Below are 16,993 nucleotides of genomic sequence, written 5' to 3'. Positions count from 1 at the left end.
AATGACTCCTGGGTATGACTCCTAAGATTTTTTTTTATTTTTTTATTCTGGACTGATGCTTTCATGTAAAATTGTGGGCTACTGGTTACTTCTAACGCTCTGTTTTTCTTGCCGATGCAAGAAATGGAGGCAAACAGGGATTCAGCCAATTGGAGTTGTGTTGTCACACTTGCAGTACCTTTGGAATGGAAACTCCCACTAGTGCTTATTATTTAAGGCGAGGCAGATCTGACAGGCTGGGACAAAACCTGTTGGATGCCTCTGCCTCTGGACCTCCTCCAGCTCTGGAGTGTTTTGGTGTTGGACAGCCAGAGGACACACTGCATGAACAACGGTAAGAGTGCTGGATCTGTTTCCCTGACTGGGACCCACTGACTTACATACTGAAGCCAGAAAGGGTGTCTCATCCACTTCTCTTGATGCACCATAGGTGGCATTGGTAGCAGAACATGAAATTCAAATCAGCATACCTTTATAGAATCATGTGCATGTTAACTATGGGTTAGGGTAAAACAACTTCACACTGTACCTAGTTGAGTATTATGCTAAGCAGCCTGGGAAAACTGCAGACTTTGTTCCTGTTTCCTTGGTTTATATTCACCTGCCTGAGCTCAGACTGTTGGTTTCATATGATAGTCGACAACAGCAATAGGAGTTTTGCAATTTGTAGTCACAAATAAATCCTCAAAGCTATTTTAATTATAACTACTGTCTGAATATAAGCAAGAGCAACATTTTTGTGAGGATCTACTCTTGAGGATCTAGTCTTGAAAATACAGCCTCAGCAGGTTGCATCTGAACTCTTTTGCATCAAAATAAGAACTTGTAGACGATCGCCTCAATAGGAATCCGTGCAGATGTCTGACAAACTGGTTACACAGGTTTCAAAGGGTTACATTGTTTGTTCACACTACAGTATACACTGTCAAACGGTGGTGAGAACCAGAAATAAGAAAATGTTAAAATGATCCCTCATACATTTTCAACACTGTATCACTTTCTAGTGAATTAAACTACAGTGAAATTACACAATTCCTCATTTTGCTGAGGACCCCCCTGGAAGCCTCTCAAGGACCCCCTTGGGGTCCTGAAACCCCACTCTGAAAACCACTGAAATAGGGGAAACATAATGTTTTTGGGCTGTAAACCTATCAAGAACCAACTACAGAGCCCCAGTGTGATTCAGATGCCTGGTCTTCATCTTACATAGCTGTGTGACAGTCCTGGAAAGAGTGTTGGAAATTCAACACTGCACTTACGTCACCCACACTGTTCATAGACCAGAGAGGGAACCTGCCATTAAGCTACTCACTTCAACCTGGTCTTGACTAATAGCTGTTTTCTCTCTTGCAGGGTCATCAAAACCTTGAATGGATTATAATTAATCTGATCTGTACAATCATTAACCCAACATCAACTGTAGGAGCAACAGCACAGAAGATCTGACTCTAAATTGATCCTCAGTGATCAGTTCATCTCTGGACAAATCCGATCTTGCTCTCTGAGTCAGGAGACCAAGCTGCAGTCAAGGCTTTTCAGTCGACAGAAAGTACTCTCTGATGACCATCTTGGATGGCCACAGGTCTGTGGCAGCAGTGGCTATGAACAGCTGACTGCCTTCTCAGTGTAAAACCTGAGCATCTCAACAGAATTCAATAGACATGGTTCATTTCTTTGCTGGTTTTGATTGGTAACTGATCATTTATCAAATCAATTCATTGTTGTTTGCTTGATAACTAGAGTATCTGGTCAGCTAACCACACCACAACTGATCTGCACACTACTAAGCAGAGGCTAGTTTAGGTTTAGCAAGCAGCTGCTTAACAGTGTACAAATGACCTTTCTAAAGCCAAAAACTATTTTATTTTAGTAGCTCTGGATGTCATTCATAGGATATTTGTAATAAAAATGCCAAGTCTCTACTGGAGATTATAAAATTTTCACCATCACTCAAAGATTGCACAACTAAACCTGGCTACATAAAGAGCCAGCAAACTACAGGAGGAATTACACCCAACAGATATACTGACTTAAATTCCCATGGAGGGGAACAACAGCAACATGGAGTGTCAGATCTGTCTCAATGAGTACAGCTGGAGACGCAGGGCCAAGCGACTGGCCTGCCAGCATACCTGCTGCTCCGTCTGCCTGAGTCACCTGGTCATGTTCAGGCATGCTTATGTCAACAGAGACCAGATGAACAGACCCAACATGGAACAAAACTCATGGACTAATGGAAGAGGAGAGCCTGAGCTCAACTGCCTCTACAGAGAAGCTCCAGTCCAAAATAACTCCACAGAGGTGAATATGAACACTGTGGGGCGAAGGGAGACAGCTGGGAAGACCAGGGCAGAGGTTCAAGTCTTGACCAACCAAAGAGAAGGAATGACTGATCCAAACGTGGCTGGTGCTGATCAAGCGGACATGCTAGTGAGCTTCAGTATGCCAAGAATCAGTCAGAGCGACAGGACTGAGATCAGCGCCCACCAAACTGAGGAACAGGCCAGTCTCAAAACTATTGTAACCAGTCAGAAAACTATCATCTGTCCCTGGTGTCGGTGTGTCACTGTACTTGCTCACGGCATGTCTGTCAATAGTCTCCCTGATGATGAGGAGAAACTGTCTGCTGTTGTTCCAGCAGCAGCAACACCGCTGCTAATCCCTGAGTTCACACCTGCGTTCATAAGAATTCTACCCAACAACAGCTCTGAATCCATGCTGCCAGCGTGCATCAGTGTTGATGGAAACCATCATAGAGACCCAGCCAGAGGACCTGTATTAGCCCTTTCTGACCTAGCTTCTCTGTCTCGGGATAGAAACTCAAGGATGTGGGGTGTCCAGGGTGAGAGGGTGTGTGTAGATGAGGAGATGGTGGTATGCAAGGACAGGAGGAGAGAGGAGGGGTGGGATGAAGGAGGAATGGAGGAGGAGAAGAGGTCCTCCAAGATGTGGACCAGAGTTTGCACGGTATTCATGTTGTGCCTAGCTATTTTCTTTCTGATATGCATCGTTTTGCACAGCCTGATGTGTTCATCCAAGCCGTTCACCATGATCAGTTGTGGCTGACGGGGGCTGTCCTCACTGTCTACCTCCACCTCTGTAAAGTATGACCTCAGACAGAGACTCAAGAGGAGAGGAAGTATCATTATTATTAACTACTCTGCTTCTTCCATTCCTGCTGTAAATATCCTGCATCCTAAGTTATAATCTCATAAGACATGTATGAAACCACAAGCTAAGAAGCTAACCAGCACTTTCCCACTCTATTGCATTAGAGACGGAGGAATTTTCTCAGCTGTATGGTTTTCAGGTGTTAGCACAATGCACGTTGAGTTTGCTAAAGAGTTAACATGTAGCCCTGGTGTCAATGAACTAGTGGGGACAGATTAGATGATTTTTTTTTTCTTTTTTTTTTTCAATTGCAAGTAAATTCATGGCACATATGAGCCATTGAAAATGTATCAAGAGGAATGCTTGAAGCACATGGTGGCATCCCTAAATAAACAGAACAGAAATTAACTTTGTTGGTTCAAATATGAGGACATTTTGAAAATTGAAAAGGCTCCAGGTGCATTTGCCTAAACAACTGAAATGGTACATCACAACACCATAGATCACCTGCAAAATGTCATAACTCACCCAGAACATTTAACTCATGCTTCAAGTTCTTGTGTCATTAAATAACCTAATGGTGCCAAAATCAAAAGTTCCCTTGACATTTTGTGGTGGTCAAAATGTTGAGATGATTTGTCAGTATGACAGTGGACCCTGGAAGTGTTTCTCACGTCCACATTTCAGTTTTGTCCCACTGTTTTATCGACACTGAATGCTTACTGCATCAGAATGTCATTATCAAATTTACTGTAAAACTATGCAGATGCTGATTTCAACAATACAGGCTTTCACATTGCACTTTGTACAACAAAGGGGCACTCGCGTTTCCATTTGGTAAGTATAGTGCATGAGAAAATAAAACAGGGAATATCTGTCCTTGGTGAATGACCGGGGTCATTAATGCAACACTGACTCTTGGAACATTCACCATGTTTCTCTGTTAAGCCTAAAATAAATCATGACATTAATCACATGGCCAAATCTCAGAAATATGAACATTTCAGACATATTTTGAGCCTCATTGTTTTGTGTCCAGCTGTAATTGGCTCAGTTCAATCAGTGAGGCAAGTTGTTCAGACAAATGCACCTGGAGCTTTAGGAATGTTAAAACTGTTTCAGGAAATCAAGCCAAACCAGTTGAAAAAAAAAAAAACCTGTAATAACCATACATGTACAGTAATAACATGGGCATTTGATTAACTGCTCAACAAACTGCTGCTTAATGATTTCAGCTCAGATGTTGTTGTTTTAAGGATTCATAAATATTCTTCATAAGCAGATTCTTAAGTGTTCTTGTATTGTGCTCATATTTTTGTTTGTTGTACTTAATTCTCACTGTTGGGGATTTGCTGTCATTGTAAGACTTTCTAAAAAAGAGAACTGTGGGAACTGTGCATAGAATTTGTCATCACAGGGTGGCAGCATTTGTGTACACTGCTCATATATAACTACAATGTCCTGAAAAATGTTTGTTAAAAATGTTGCCTATATAGATATATATAGATATTAAAATTTCAATGTGGTGTTACAATTAAACGTAACATTAACCTTGCTGATGACATACTGATTAACAAAATAAATAAATAAATTAATTAATTTAAAAAATAAAATTTTTATATAAATATAAAAAATAATTATTAAAAATTAAAATGGCACTTTATATCAAAAAGGTTGCTGATCACTGGCTTAAAGCATGTACACAGATATATTCTAAAGGGCTCTTCTGCTCCATAAATGTCACTTGTGTGTCGTGCAGAAATAAGTTCCAGGTAAGATTTTTTAAATTTATAAAACTGGATGTAGACAGAGAGACTCCACTGTACAAACACTGCCGCCCACTCCCTGTCCAGTACTTTTTAAGAATGGCCTTTATTTTGGTTAATACAAATTCATTTACACACAGCGAAAAGTAAAAAAAGATGAAAAATCAATCAATTAAAGTTTAAAGTAAAAATTAAAAAATCAAAAATAGCCTTTTTTGAAAAGTCTTTTAGATAAGTGTGTTATTTGCGTTATTGATCACTGTACATACATATTTTCATTAAGCAGTGTTTCTTATCTGTTTGTTTTAACAATTATATATGTAACTTTATACATAACTCTCTCTCTCTCTCTCACACACACACACACATACACACACAGATATATAGATAGTATTTGTACAAATGTCACCGCATATACAAACAATTTTGTAACTTTATTGCATCTTATCAAAACATACAATTAATATTTAATATTTATTTTACATTGTTAAGTGTTTGTTATTTATTTATTTTGTATATATACTGGATCAAAACACTGGTCGCAAGACAAATTTCCATGTAATTGAACAAGTAAAGTTCATTTCAGTTTGGTTCATTTGGGCGTGTTACCATGTGCTTCAAGCATTCCTCATAATATATTGTATTTGGCTCATATGTGCCATAAGTTGACTTGCTATACTGAAAAAAATCACCTGTAATCTGTGACTACATGGACAGCTTTGTTGAATTGCAAAAAGAGGTGAGTATTCTTTATGCCATAAAATAAAGCCTGCTGTTTTCAGCTCATTGCTTTTGGGTGTGATGCAGGTCACACAGCCAGTTGCTATCAATCTAACAGTTGCTGCTGTATTTAACTCTCAGAGATAGGGTTAGCTCTCCAACTCATTTGACCTCTTGTTTACCTCGTCTGCTTGTGCGTTTCACAATGCAATAGCACTATCTAGTGGCCATTTAAAAACAAGACTGATAGGATTCACAGAAAATTAAGTATGAACTATAAAAATCAGGAAACACACATATCATCCAAATGGTACTGTACCTTATCACACACATCATTTGCCAATCAGCAAAATTACAGCCGATATAGATGATGCAGGTTTTTTATTATAAGCTTGGAGGAAACACACCATGTTTTTGATGAACTTTGATGGTTGCTTTTGTTGATGGGATTTTAATTGATGCATCCTTAAATAAAGTATGTTCCCATTGATCCAGTGTCATTTTTTCTGCCTGACACGACCTACACATTTCTGTCAAAGACATGACTCTGTCCTGCTGATAAACCTTGCTCTTAGTGAGGAGAACATAGTGAGGACAGCCCCCGTCAGCCACAGCTGATCATGGTGAACGGCTTAGATGAACACATCAGGCTGTGCAAAACGATGCATATCAGAAAGAAAATAGCTAATCCCAAAATGAACACTGTACAAACTCTGGTCCACATCTTGGAGGACCTCTTCTCCTCCTCCATTCCTCCTTCATCCCACCCCTCCTCTCTCCTCCTGTACTTGCATACCACCATCTCCTCATCTACACACACCCTCTCACCCTGGACACCCCACATCCTTGAGTTTCTATCCCGAGACAGAGAAGCTAGGTCAGAAAGGGCTAATGTTACAGGTCCTCTGGTTGGGTCTCTATAATGGTTTCCATCAACACTGATGCACGCTGGCAGCATGGATTCAGAGCTGGTGTTGGGTAGAATTCTTATGAACGCAGGTGTGAACTCAGGGATTAGCAGCGGTGTTGCTGCTGCTGGAACAACAGCAGACAGCTTCTCCTCGTCATCAGGGAGACTATTGACAGACATGCCGTGAGCAAGTACAGTGACACACCGACACCAGGGACAGATGATAGTTTTTTGACTGGCCACAATAGTTTTTGGGACTCTGCAAACCTCATACAGACCGGCCTGTTCCTCAGTTTGGTTGGCGCTGATCCCAGTCCTGTCGCTCTGACCCATTCTTGGCATACTGAAGCTCACTAGTATGTCCGCCTGACCAGCACCAGCCACGTTTGGATCAGTCATTCCTTCTCTTTGGTTGGTCAAGACTTGAACCTCTGCCCTGGTCTTCCCAGCTGTCTCCCTTCTCCCCACAGTATTCATATTCACCTCTGTGGAGTTATTTTGGACTGGAGCTTCTCTGTAGAGGCAGTTGAGCTCAGGCTCTCCTCTTCCATTAGTCCATGAGTTTTGTTCCATGTTGGGTCTGTTCATCTGGTCTCTGTTGACATAAGCATGCCTGAACATGACCAGGTGACTCAGGCAGACGGAGCAGCAGGTATGCTGGCAGGCCAGTCGCTTGGCCCTGCGTCTCCAGCTGTACTCATTGAGACAGATCTGACACTCCATGTTGCTGTTGTTCCCCTCCATGGGAATTTAAGTCAGTATATCTGTTGGGTGTAATTCCTCCTGTAGTTTGCTGGCTCTTTATGTAGCCAGGTTTAGTTGTGCAATCTTTGAGTGATGGTGAGAATTTTATAATCTCCAGTAGAGACTTGCCATTTTTATTACAAATATCCTATGAATGACATCCAAAACTACTAAAATAAAATAGTTTTTGGCTTTAGAAAGGTCATTTGTACACTGTTAAGCAGCTGCTTGCTAAACCTAAACTAGCCTCTGCTTAGTAGTGTGCAGATCAGTTGTGGTGTGGTTAGCTGACCAGATACTCTAGTTATCAAGCAAACAACAATGAATTGATTTGATAAATGATCAGTTACCAATCAAAACAAGCAAAGAAATGAACCATGTCTATTGAATTCTGTTGAGATGCTCAGGTTTTACACTGAGAAGGCAGTCAGCTGTTCATAGCCACTGCTGCCACAGACCTGTGGCCATCCAAGATGGTCATCAGAGAGTACTTTCTGTCAACTGAAAAGCCTTGACTGCAGCTTGGTCTCCTGACTCAGAGAGCAAGATCGGATTTGTCCAGAGATGAACTGATCACTGAGGATCAATTTAGAGTCAGATCTTCTGTGCTGTTGCTCCTACAGTTGATGTTGGGTTAATGATTGTACAGATCAGATTAATTATAATCCATTCAAGGTTTTGATGACCCTGCAAGAGAGAAAACAGCTATTAGTCAAGACCAGGTTGAAGTGAGTAGCTTAATGGCAGGTTCCCTCTCTGGTCTATGAACAGTATGGGTGACGTAAGTGCAGTGTTGAATTTCCAACACTCTGTCCAGGACTGTCACACAGCTATGTAAGATGAAGACCAGGCATCTGAACCACACTGGGGCTCTGTAGTTGGTTCTTGATAGGTTTACAGCCCAAACTGCAGTTTGTCAGTGTTCAGTTGTGACCTCCAAACAATGTAACCCTTTGGAACCTGTGTAAATTCACTTGATTCACTTGAAAAAAAAAAGAAAAGAAAAAGGAAAAACCAGGCAATTAGCACAAAATTGTTATGAAAAGCTGTATTTAAACATTGGATCACTGATGGTGGATCAACATGAGAGTTCTTGTGTTTACATGCATCTGGATGTCACGAAAATCTCTCTTGATATAAAAGATCCCTAGAGGGCAAGATGACTTAAAAAAAAAAAAAAAAAAAAAAAAAAAAAAGAGAACTGCTTATTGATATTAAAAGTGAATCAGTGCTTCCAGAGGTCAGCCCCCAGCTACAGACTTGCCTGCAGTGCAGTGTCAAAGCCACTTGGAAACATGCCAAGGTTTTCCTTGAACCAACCAAACCAGTTTGTCAGACATCTGCACGGATTCCTATTGAGGCGATTGTCTTTTTGCTGCAATAACACCTGATTTAGCAGATATGCAGTGCTTTCTACTGAAACAAGCTGCAGTGACTGATGACAAGTTCTTATTTTGAGGCAAAAGAGTTCAGATTCAACATGCTGAGGCTGTATATCCTCAAAAAAATGTTGCTCTTGCTTATATTCAGACAGTATTTATAATTAAAATAGCTTTGAGGATTTATTTATGTGACTACAAATTGCGAAACCCCTACTGCCGTTGTCGACTATCATATGAAACCAACAGTCTGAGCTCAGGCAGGTGAACATAAGCCAAAGAAACAAGAACAAAGTCTGCAGTTTTCCCAGGCTGCTTAGCATAATACTCAACTAGGCACGGTGTGAAGTTGTTTTACCCTAACCCATAGTTAACATGCACATGATTCTATAAAGGTATGCTGATTTGAATTTCATGTTCTGCTACCAATGCCACCTAAGGTGCATCAAGAGAAGTGGATGAGACACCCTTTCTGGCTTCAGTATGTAAGTCAGTGGGTCCCAGTCAGTGAAACAGATCCAGCACTCTTACCGTTGTTCATGCAGTGTGTCCTCTGGCTGTCCAACACCAAAACACTCCAGAGCTGGAGGAGGTCCAGAGGCAGAGGCATCCAACAGGTTTTGTCCCAGCCTGTCAGATCTGCCTCGCCTTAAATAATAAGCACTAGTGGGAGTTTCCATTCCAAAGGTACTGCAAGTGTGACAACACAACTCCAATTGGCTGAATCCTTGTTTGCCTCCATTTCTTGCATCGGCAAGAAAAACAGCGTTAGAAGTAACCAATAACCCACAATTTTACATGAAGACATCAGTCCAGAATAATAATAAAAAATCTTAGGAGTCATACCCAGGAGTCATTACCCAAAGCTTTCAGACCACAAATGAGCACACATTCACAAGAGATTTATAGAAAATATTCTGTATTTATTCCATTTACATTTTTATTACTTTTAGATCTTAAAAGAGGTCATACTTTAAAAACAGGAGCTGTCTTGTATGTAGAGTCTGGTCGGTGTTCAGTATCTTTGGTTCCTTCCATTTCCACCTGGAAGAAGAGCACATACACCAGATTCACACGTGTGACAGATTGGAGAAAAGCGTCAAAACAAACTTCTCTCTGAGTGTCACTTGCAGATAAGTAAATGATGTGCTCTGTATTCCTGATACTGGCAGGAACTGCTCCTGTTTCAAAGTACATGTCAATGAATTTACAACAGGCTGTAAACTGCCGACCACTTCCATAAACTGTGTGTGTGTGTGTGTGTGTTAAATCAGTTTAAAAAACATAAAACGTGCAAGTTAATAAATGTTCCACTTCCAATATAGAGCATACATACTTTGACCTCTTTCTGTTAAATTGTTATGCATCGGCCACTGAGATTGCATGACTGATGTTTGTGTTTTTAATTTGATTTGATGGGGCCACTGATACACTCGATTTATAACTTTCAGCTCATGCTTTGTGTTTTCTGTGCTTGCCTGAATAGCCAAACATGACGCAGTTTCCAAAATGGTAACAATGGAAATATTTAACATATTGGACCGCTATGTCTAGGTTGAAATCTCTTTTGGGCAAGGCAAGAAAAAATGTTTTGAATTTGTGTTTACAGTTATGAATCATTAGTGTCAAGCCCAACAATATTTAACCAAAGAATTTGGGCTGACTGTTTATTGGCATGTTTTGCAAGGTTAGAATTTAGGCTTCCAAACAAATTTATCTTAATTTTTTTTTTTTTTTTTTTTTTTAATAAGAAGCTGCAAAACCAACTTTGCTACAATGATCACCATCAGTAGGTATGTATTAGTATGATCTGCAATTTTGTTAAATTTAGTTTAGATTGCCTGAGATTTTACTGCATGCATTTAACTTCAATATACAGAATTATTAGCTACTAGAGGAGAACGCGGGGGAAGTTGACAAAGGGTGCCTTTGACGTCAGTATCAGATGCAGACGGGCTTGACCAAGCTGCAGTATTTGACATCCTGAGAGGGAGAATGGGCTAGACCATTTGTGTTGACTATCCCAAACTTTACTAAATGAACTGTGTAGTCAAATTTTAACTGGTCACTTCAGCAAGAAAATATAAATGAATATGCACCATTATCAGGATATTCTTTCACTGCACACTCCATGGGATTCAAGTTGCCTACTGAGATAGATGAACACTCACCTTTTGTTTTTCCAGGTTTGCTGTAATATCCACTGTAGGCCTCCTCCTGGTTGGTATCCTGCAGGAACAGTTTGTTGGACTGGTTGCTCTGTGTCTGTTGTCTGTCTGAGAGGAAGATATTGGTGTCAAACCCAACTGAAATTAGCATTTCTTTCACCATTAGTACCACAAATATAGTGTAAAAAAGATTGTACTATGAAGTGACCAATCTAATGACATGCATGCCAGGTGATTTGAGACTAAATTGCAGTTAATGTATTGAGTGCGTCTGTCCTGTGATGATCTGGCAAACTGTGCAGGGTGTTCCCCTGATTGCTGCCCAAAGCATGTACGTACTTGTATGTAAAGTACTTAATAGGAACAAATACAGAAAACAGAAAGCTGGATTTTCAAAAATGAGCATAATTCCACTTCTACATTTATTTTATCTATAACTAAATAAACCTACCCAACTATTAAAGAATCAACTCTTTCTTAAAACACACCCCAATTAAAATCAACATTACTGCTCAAGAGCAAATGTGATGCTACAGTTCCACTTCATTTGCAGAATTTATCTTTTGTCAAATTTGGATTAAAAAAAAAAAAAAAAAAAACAAGTCCTAGTTTGAGTTGACACAGTAATGTATTGACTCACTTGAAAAGGGCTTGAAAATTCTTTTTGAAACCGACTTGTTTATTTTAATGGTGATGTTTGATTACCTTTCCACATTGCAAAGACCTTCCGTTAAGTGAGGATTTATTTTTCCATAGCACTGTAGTTTGAATAATGGCAGGATCATACTATACCAGAGACATGTTTGTTGTGTGATGCAATAGACTATACCTTGCTGCCTGTTCCTCCAATGTCCATGCCTCTTGTAGTTTTTGTGCACATATCCATTCTCATTGGCTTCTACTGCAGCCTTGGGTCTGTTAGCTTTCTTCAAGTCTGTTATGAGACAGCTGCTGGTGAAAGTACTATCATATTTAACATTTTTGTAAAAAGGTAACAAATTCATGATGTTGCATACTGTAGAGCAAAAGTGAAAACTTACCTGACTGTTTTAAAGGGCTCTTTCTTCTCACCCCTGTCCCATTTTTTAACTCTTTGCAGGGGCAGTTCACCTCCTGAAATTCAGAACATTGGACACCACAGTCCACCAAGTCTCCCTTCGACGGAGACAATTTCTGGTAGGCCACCTTGACGCCCAGTTTGACAATTGTCAGCTCACTGGCTTCTTCATTCCCACATACTGCACTTTTCTGCTCCATTATGACTTCCTTCTTATGGAGACTCAATTGGCCAATAGTTGGGCTTTTCTCCCCTTCCAAGGGGTTTGAGAGAGGGATTTCTACTAGCTCAGGAGAGCAAGGGCTTTGCTCCTGCTGCTCAATTACAATAAGAGATTTCTGGTTCAGGCTTTGATTAGCCCCAGGTTCAGAAGACCCACTTTTATCAGCATCCTTCTCTGTAGATGAGCCCATTTCACTCTGCATGAGAGGTGGGGAGGCAAGGGAATCCTTAACTGGAGGCTCCATACTCGGGCCTTGCTTCAGTTTTCCCTCCATTTGAGAGGGGTGAACTTTACACTGCATATCTGGCTTCTTTTCAGGGTCTAGCTTCTCAGCTGGGGTACTGAAAACATCAACATTCGGCTGAGAGGCCAAGGGGAACCTGTTGTGGCAGTTCACTTTACATTGGTCACCAAGCCAACTGGTGGGGACTGGGAGAAAGTCAGAGGAAAACCTGCGGCTGCGCCTTCTCTCTTTCTGAACTTTGTCTATTGGATAGTCATTATGGGTTGATAGGCCACCATTTTCATCATTCATCGCAATTTCTTCAATGATTACATCAGGCTCTAGGACACCATTCTGTACGAGCCAGTCCTGAGAGGGGATATAAGGGGCTAATGACTCCACAGACCAGACAGACTCGTTTAATTTTCTCTTGATCTGAACATAACTGAAAGACATTTGATGTGGAATGATCTCTGTAGTCTTTTCAAGTGGAAAAGACTCATTGCAGTTTTCTTGGTCAGCATCGGGGACTTTTTGGGATTCATTCAGGGAATCTAGCCGTTCATGGCTAACCCCCCACTGTCTGGAGGGGATGCAAGTCCTTAATGAAACAACCAGCCCCGCAGATTCATTCTCTTTTTTGGATTCTGACAGCAGATCTGGGATGGTAAAAGGCAGTTTGAGGATCTTGTGGGGGGCTTCATGTTCCTGACAACTGAAAAAATGTTCAGTGTCAATATCTTTAGTGTCTTTACCATCAACTGCCACCGGACTGCTCTTTTGCTCAGTCAGATTGACATTACCCATCTTCTCATGCTCTGCCTCCGTTTCTTCAGAGGAGGCCAGCTGATCTTTGCTTGAAGACAACATCTTGTCCACCATTTTTAGCGCTGTCGCTGGTGGTGTGCTGCTTCCCCAACTCATAAGAATATCAGGGAAAGAGACTCGTCTCTCTTTGGTGATGATGTTGTTCTCTCGGTCAGAAGAGCTGCATACAGGAACCATACTATCCGTAGAACACAGAGACCACATTTCACAATGATCAAGGGCCTCATTGCTACAAGTGGCACCATTTTCTTGACGAATGCTACCTTTGTACCTCTTCTGCGGTTCTAAAGGTGTCCTTAAGTGTGACTGGATTTTCTCAGATGCTGGAGGTGGGGTTTTGAAACCATCTTTGGCTGTGCCTCTATCTTGGATTTCCCTATTAATCAGGAAGTTTTCTTTGGTATTGCTGCTGGGTAAGATGTAGTTTTCCACTTCTGTATCTCCTTGTTTTCCTGTGCTGGAGTTTGAGGAGGAGGGCGAGGTGGAGTTGGTCCCATGTCCAGACTCTGAACTTGCCAGTGGGCTTCTCGCGCCATAACTACCTATGGTTGTGGTCAGTGCTGGTTCTGTTTGGACCTCAGAGTTCACAGTCTCTCTGACAACAGGAACATTGTACTGAGGGCGGAATCTACGGTTTGGGTTTTGGTGCTGGTAGGGTGCGCTGCCAGCAGGAACCTGAGGATGGAGCATGCGCCGGTAATCAACCGGTTGAATGTGAGGGTGGGGGAGAATGTAGCCTGGAGCCTCCATGTATGGGTTGGGGGGGAGAGGGGGCATGACCACACCGTAGCCTGAGAAATGATGAGGGAAAAAATACATTAGTAGAACCGAAAATAAAACAGTCAACTGTAGCAGAAAAAATAAGCTTACCTTTGTGTGCTGTTGAAGGGCAACTAGCAGTAGTCAAAGTAAAACTGAAGCAAAATATTTGATGGTGACCTCATGCTGGGCTAGTGGTGTAATTAAAAGTTTATGCCAATAAAACTTTCACAAATTTTTTGAACAATCTCATTCTTCCACCTCTCCCTTCAGATCAAAATTGTGTTTTGCTCCCTACCCCTATGTTAGTGGTTTATACTGGTGAATGATACCTCCCTTCATTATGTCTCATCTCCAACATCCTGTTCCAACAGGAAGTACAGCAAGGAAATGCCATTTCATGGGATCTTAAAAGGGATATTTAACCCATAATGCATAGTTTGTGTCAAACACTCTCCATGTGCTGCCTTTAATCCCTGAGAAGGAGAGCACTACTCAAGCCTCCATGTAAACTCTTATTCCAAAAATGCTAGCCATCTCTGAATTGAAAAAGGGGATCAATAATTTTACAATCAAACAAGTCTTTTCACTCAAATCTTGCTGCAAAGACCATGTCTGCAAAATGCTGGTTTGGTATGAAGTGTGCATGCACAAACACGTTTTTGTGGAAGTGGCCTCTGTACCAAGATTTCCACAAAAACATGTGTCTATGTGTGACATGTGTGAGCATGCAACTAGATACCAAAGACTCTTATTAAACAGCATGATGAGTGTGAGGTTTTCCAACGTAACTTGATAGTGCTCTGCTGTTAAAATATCAACTCTTTCAGCATCAGGGTCTGAAGGCAGCACACTGAGTATTCGATACAAAAACTATTCATGATGGGTGGATGATCCCTTTAAGGCTATTCTGCGCTCACAACAAGAGATTAGCAAACTCACCCATGCCAGGGAAGCCAGCAAAGGGGTTATAGGGGATGGGCATGGGCCACTGGTAGTGGAGTAGAGGGGGTGGAGGTGCAGGATACATGTAGAAGAAAGGCCGGGGATGGGGAGGGATGTGGGGTTGGGGTTGGCTTGATAGTCCTGGGTCCTGGCTGGAGGGATGAAGTCCTGGACCCTGCTGCTCAGAGTTTGATGTACCCGAATTGGCTGGGTTCCCTCTATTAGTTCCTGAATGAGACGGCAGAGGTCTGTTCACACATTCTGCTGTTGCCATATTCAACCTAGAGAGAAGGAGACAAGAACCTTAAAACTGCACTTAACTTTAGAGGTTGGCACCTTCAAATGACAGCAAATCCCACTATGATATTAAAATGAAAAATTGTTCAGTTTTCCTAAAAGAAGCAGCACTGTTGTTTTGATGACTGGGGTGAACATAAGTGCGCGTTTCAATGAAACATTCAAATTTAAAAATCAAGGGATTTTGGTTACTTGTAAAATCTTTAGTACATCCACATAGTGGGTTGAACCAAACACTGAAAATCATGGGTATGGTCCTTCAACTGTTTGAATATTGATGACTTCATTGCTTTGACATCCTGTGAAGCAACTTGCATACAGCATGCTCATATTCACCAACCCAGCTGGCCAGCCAGTGATGCTTTACACAAGCTTCCCAAAGGCAGATGCCAACTAATGCTGATGACTCTCTGAACAGTGTTTGCTAAAGGGTTTGGAAGACGGTTTTGATTTTCACTCAGGTTTTGATTCATTTCCTGCTGTGGAGGAGATTTCCCTCCCTGTGTCCACACCAGATACCAGAATTTATTGCAGAAAAATAGGGTGAATACAATGATTCTGTTAGTGGGGAAGGGACATTTTTATTTTGTTGCAGTGCCAACTTTAGTGTTATGGCTGATAAGACTTCATTTTTCAACAACAAAATTTTGCTTAGTGGAAGATCAAAGATGCAATTGAAAGGATATTAACACTCGACAAGCAGGGTGTGCAGTTCACCTATAATGATAAAAAGACAATAGTGATCACACTGCGCACTACTGTAAGAGGCATGTGAAGAATTAACATCCTCAAGTTACTGTACTGATAAACCATCCTACTGACAACACACTGGAACACACATTTGGCAGCAGAGTGAGATGTGTTTGTGCAAATGTGATGAAACAGGCCCTCTGCTGGCCAGTTGAGTGAACTTCATCTAAGCTTGATGTGTAATTTAACACTTTTTTAGAGAAAAATGCCAAATTTTGAGTATTTGGAAGAAAAACACAGCTTAATGAAAACATTTGTTAAAACAAACTATTACATACTGAATTGCATGTATAATTTATTGGGTCTTGGCCAGTGATGTCTTCTTGCAGGATCAGTTTATTTTAGAACTGGGAACTGTTTCATCATGCAAAGTGCCTGCATGTTGTTTAGTCTTTGCTTAAAAAAGCCAAACAGAAACTGTCCAATGTGTTCAGCAAAGTGTGAAATAAAATACATAGACCAAATCTCTACACATGTGGTAAATGTGAGTGATGGTGGAAACGAGAGCTAGATAAAGCCTTAATTTGAAAGCCTTGCATCTGTAACATGAGAAATTGTGTAGAATCAACAGAAACATCTGTTTCATCCATTTTAAGCTGAGAAAAGGGGAGCCATTTTTATCGACAAACAAATCAGCAAAAACACATAGAGCTGTAAGCTATAATACCACAAAGATCATGCTTCCATATCTTTCAACTGTAAAGGCATTACAGTACAACAAAAAGTGGGAATGAAGTAGTGCAAATTTACCTTTTTGAAGCCTTGGGTAGAGAGACCAGGAGGCAAAGTGATTAAAAGAGAGGACCTGCCACAGCTGACTTCAAGTAGCTGCTGATGAGAGGGGTGTGTCCTGCATCTGCTCATCTGAATGCACATGATCACAGCCATCCAGGGACAGATAGATAGATAGATAGATAGATAGATACTTTCCCCTACTTGCTGGAATGCCTCCACCAACTACAGATCTGGAAATCCTCTCTACTTCAAATGTTACAAAAGGAGTCTTGGTTATGAAAGCTCAGTTTCCATTTTAAGGGGAGGCTGGCAGTTTATTTATTTATTTTAAGTGCTGGACATACTATGGGTTTAACCTTGTCGAAATCCAAAAGTGAA

The 16,993-nt window shown here is 41.0% G+C and overlaps 3 protein-coding genes across 3 annotated transcripts; 1 reads left to right on the top strand and 2 right to left on the bottom strand.

The window, feature by feature from the left end:
* The first annotated feature begins 216 nt into the window (after positions 1-216).
* LOC115374800 (uncharacterized) lies at positions 217-3,110 on the top strand. The gene is made up of 3 exons (XM_030073929.1): positions 217-334; positions 1,354-2,874; positions 3,021-3,110. The coding sequence occupies exons 2-3, from the start codon at positions 2,041-2,043 to the stop codon at positions 3,108-3,110; spliced, it is 924 nt and encodes a 307-aa protein (XP_029929789.1). The 5' UTR covers positions 217-334; positions 1,354-2,040.
* Positions 3,111-5,368: 2,258 nt separating this feature from the next.
* On the bottom strand, positions 5,369-9,364 carry LOC115375331 (E3 ubiquitin-protein ligase rnf152-like). Its single transcript, XM_030074749.1, has 2 exons — positions 9,162-9,364; positions 5,369-7,938 (listed from the first exon to the last, which is right to left on the bottom strand). Exon 2 carries the CDS (start codon positions 7,249-7,251, stop codon positions 6,202-6,204), a length of 1,050 nt encoding a protein of 349 aa, XP_029930609.1. The 5' UTR covers positions 7,252-7,938; positions 9,162-9,364; the 3' UTR covers positions 5,369-6,201.
* Positions 9,365-9,532: 168 nt separating this feature from the next.
* LOC115375329 (uncharacterized) lies at positions 9,533-16,764 on the bottom strand. The gene is made up of 6 exons (XM_030074747.1): positions 16,631-16,764; positions 14,831-15,114; positions 11,839-13,920; positions 11,628-11,732; positions 10,802-10,906; positions 9,533-9,674 (listed from the first exon to the last, which is right to left on the bottom strand). The coding sequence occupies exons 2-6, from the start codon at positions 15,105-15,107 to the stop codon at positions 9,646-9,648; spliced, it is 2,598 nt and encodes an 865-aa protein (XP_029930607.1). The 5' UTR covers positions 15,108-15,114; positions 16,631-16,764; the 3' UTR covers positions 9,533-9,645.
* Positions 16,765-16,993: the final 229 nt, after the last annotated feature.

This window comes from Myripristis murdjan, chromosome 17 (assembly GCF_902150065.1).
Source record: "Myripristis murdjan chromosome 17, fMyrMur1.1, whole genome shotgun sequence".
Lineage (NCBI taxonomy): Eukaryota > Metazoa > Chordata > Actinopteri > Holocentriformes > Holocentridae > Myripristis > Myripristis murdjan.
The sequence above is the reverse complement of the archived record's forward strand: the minus strand, read 5'-3'. Positions and strand labels throughout refer to the sequence as shown.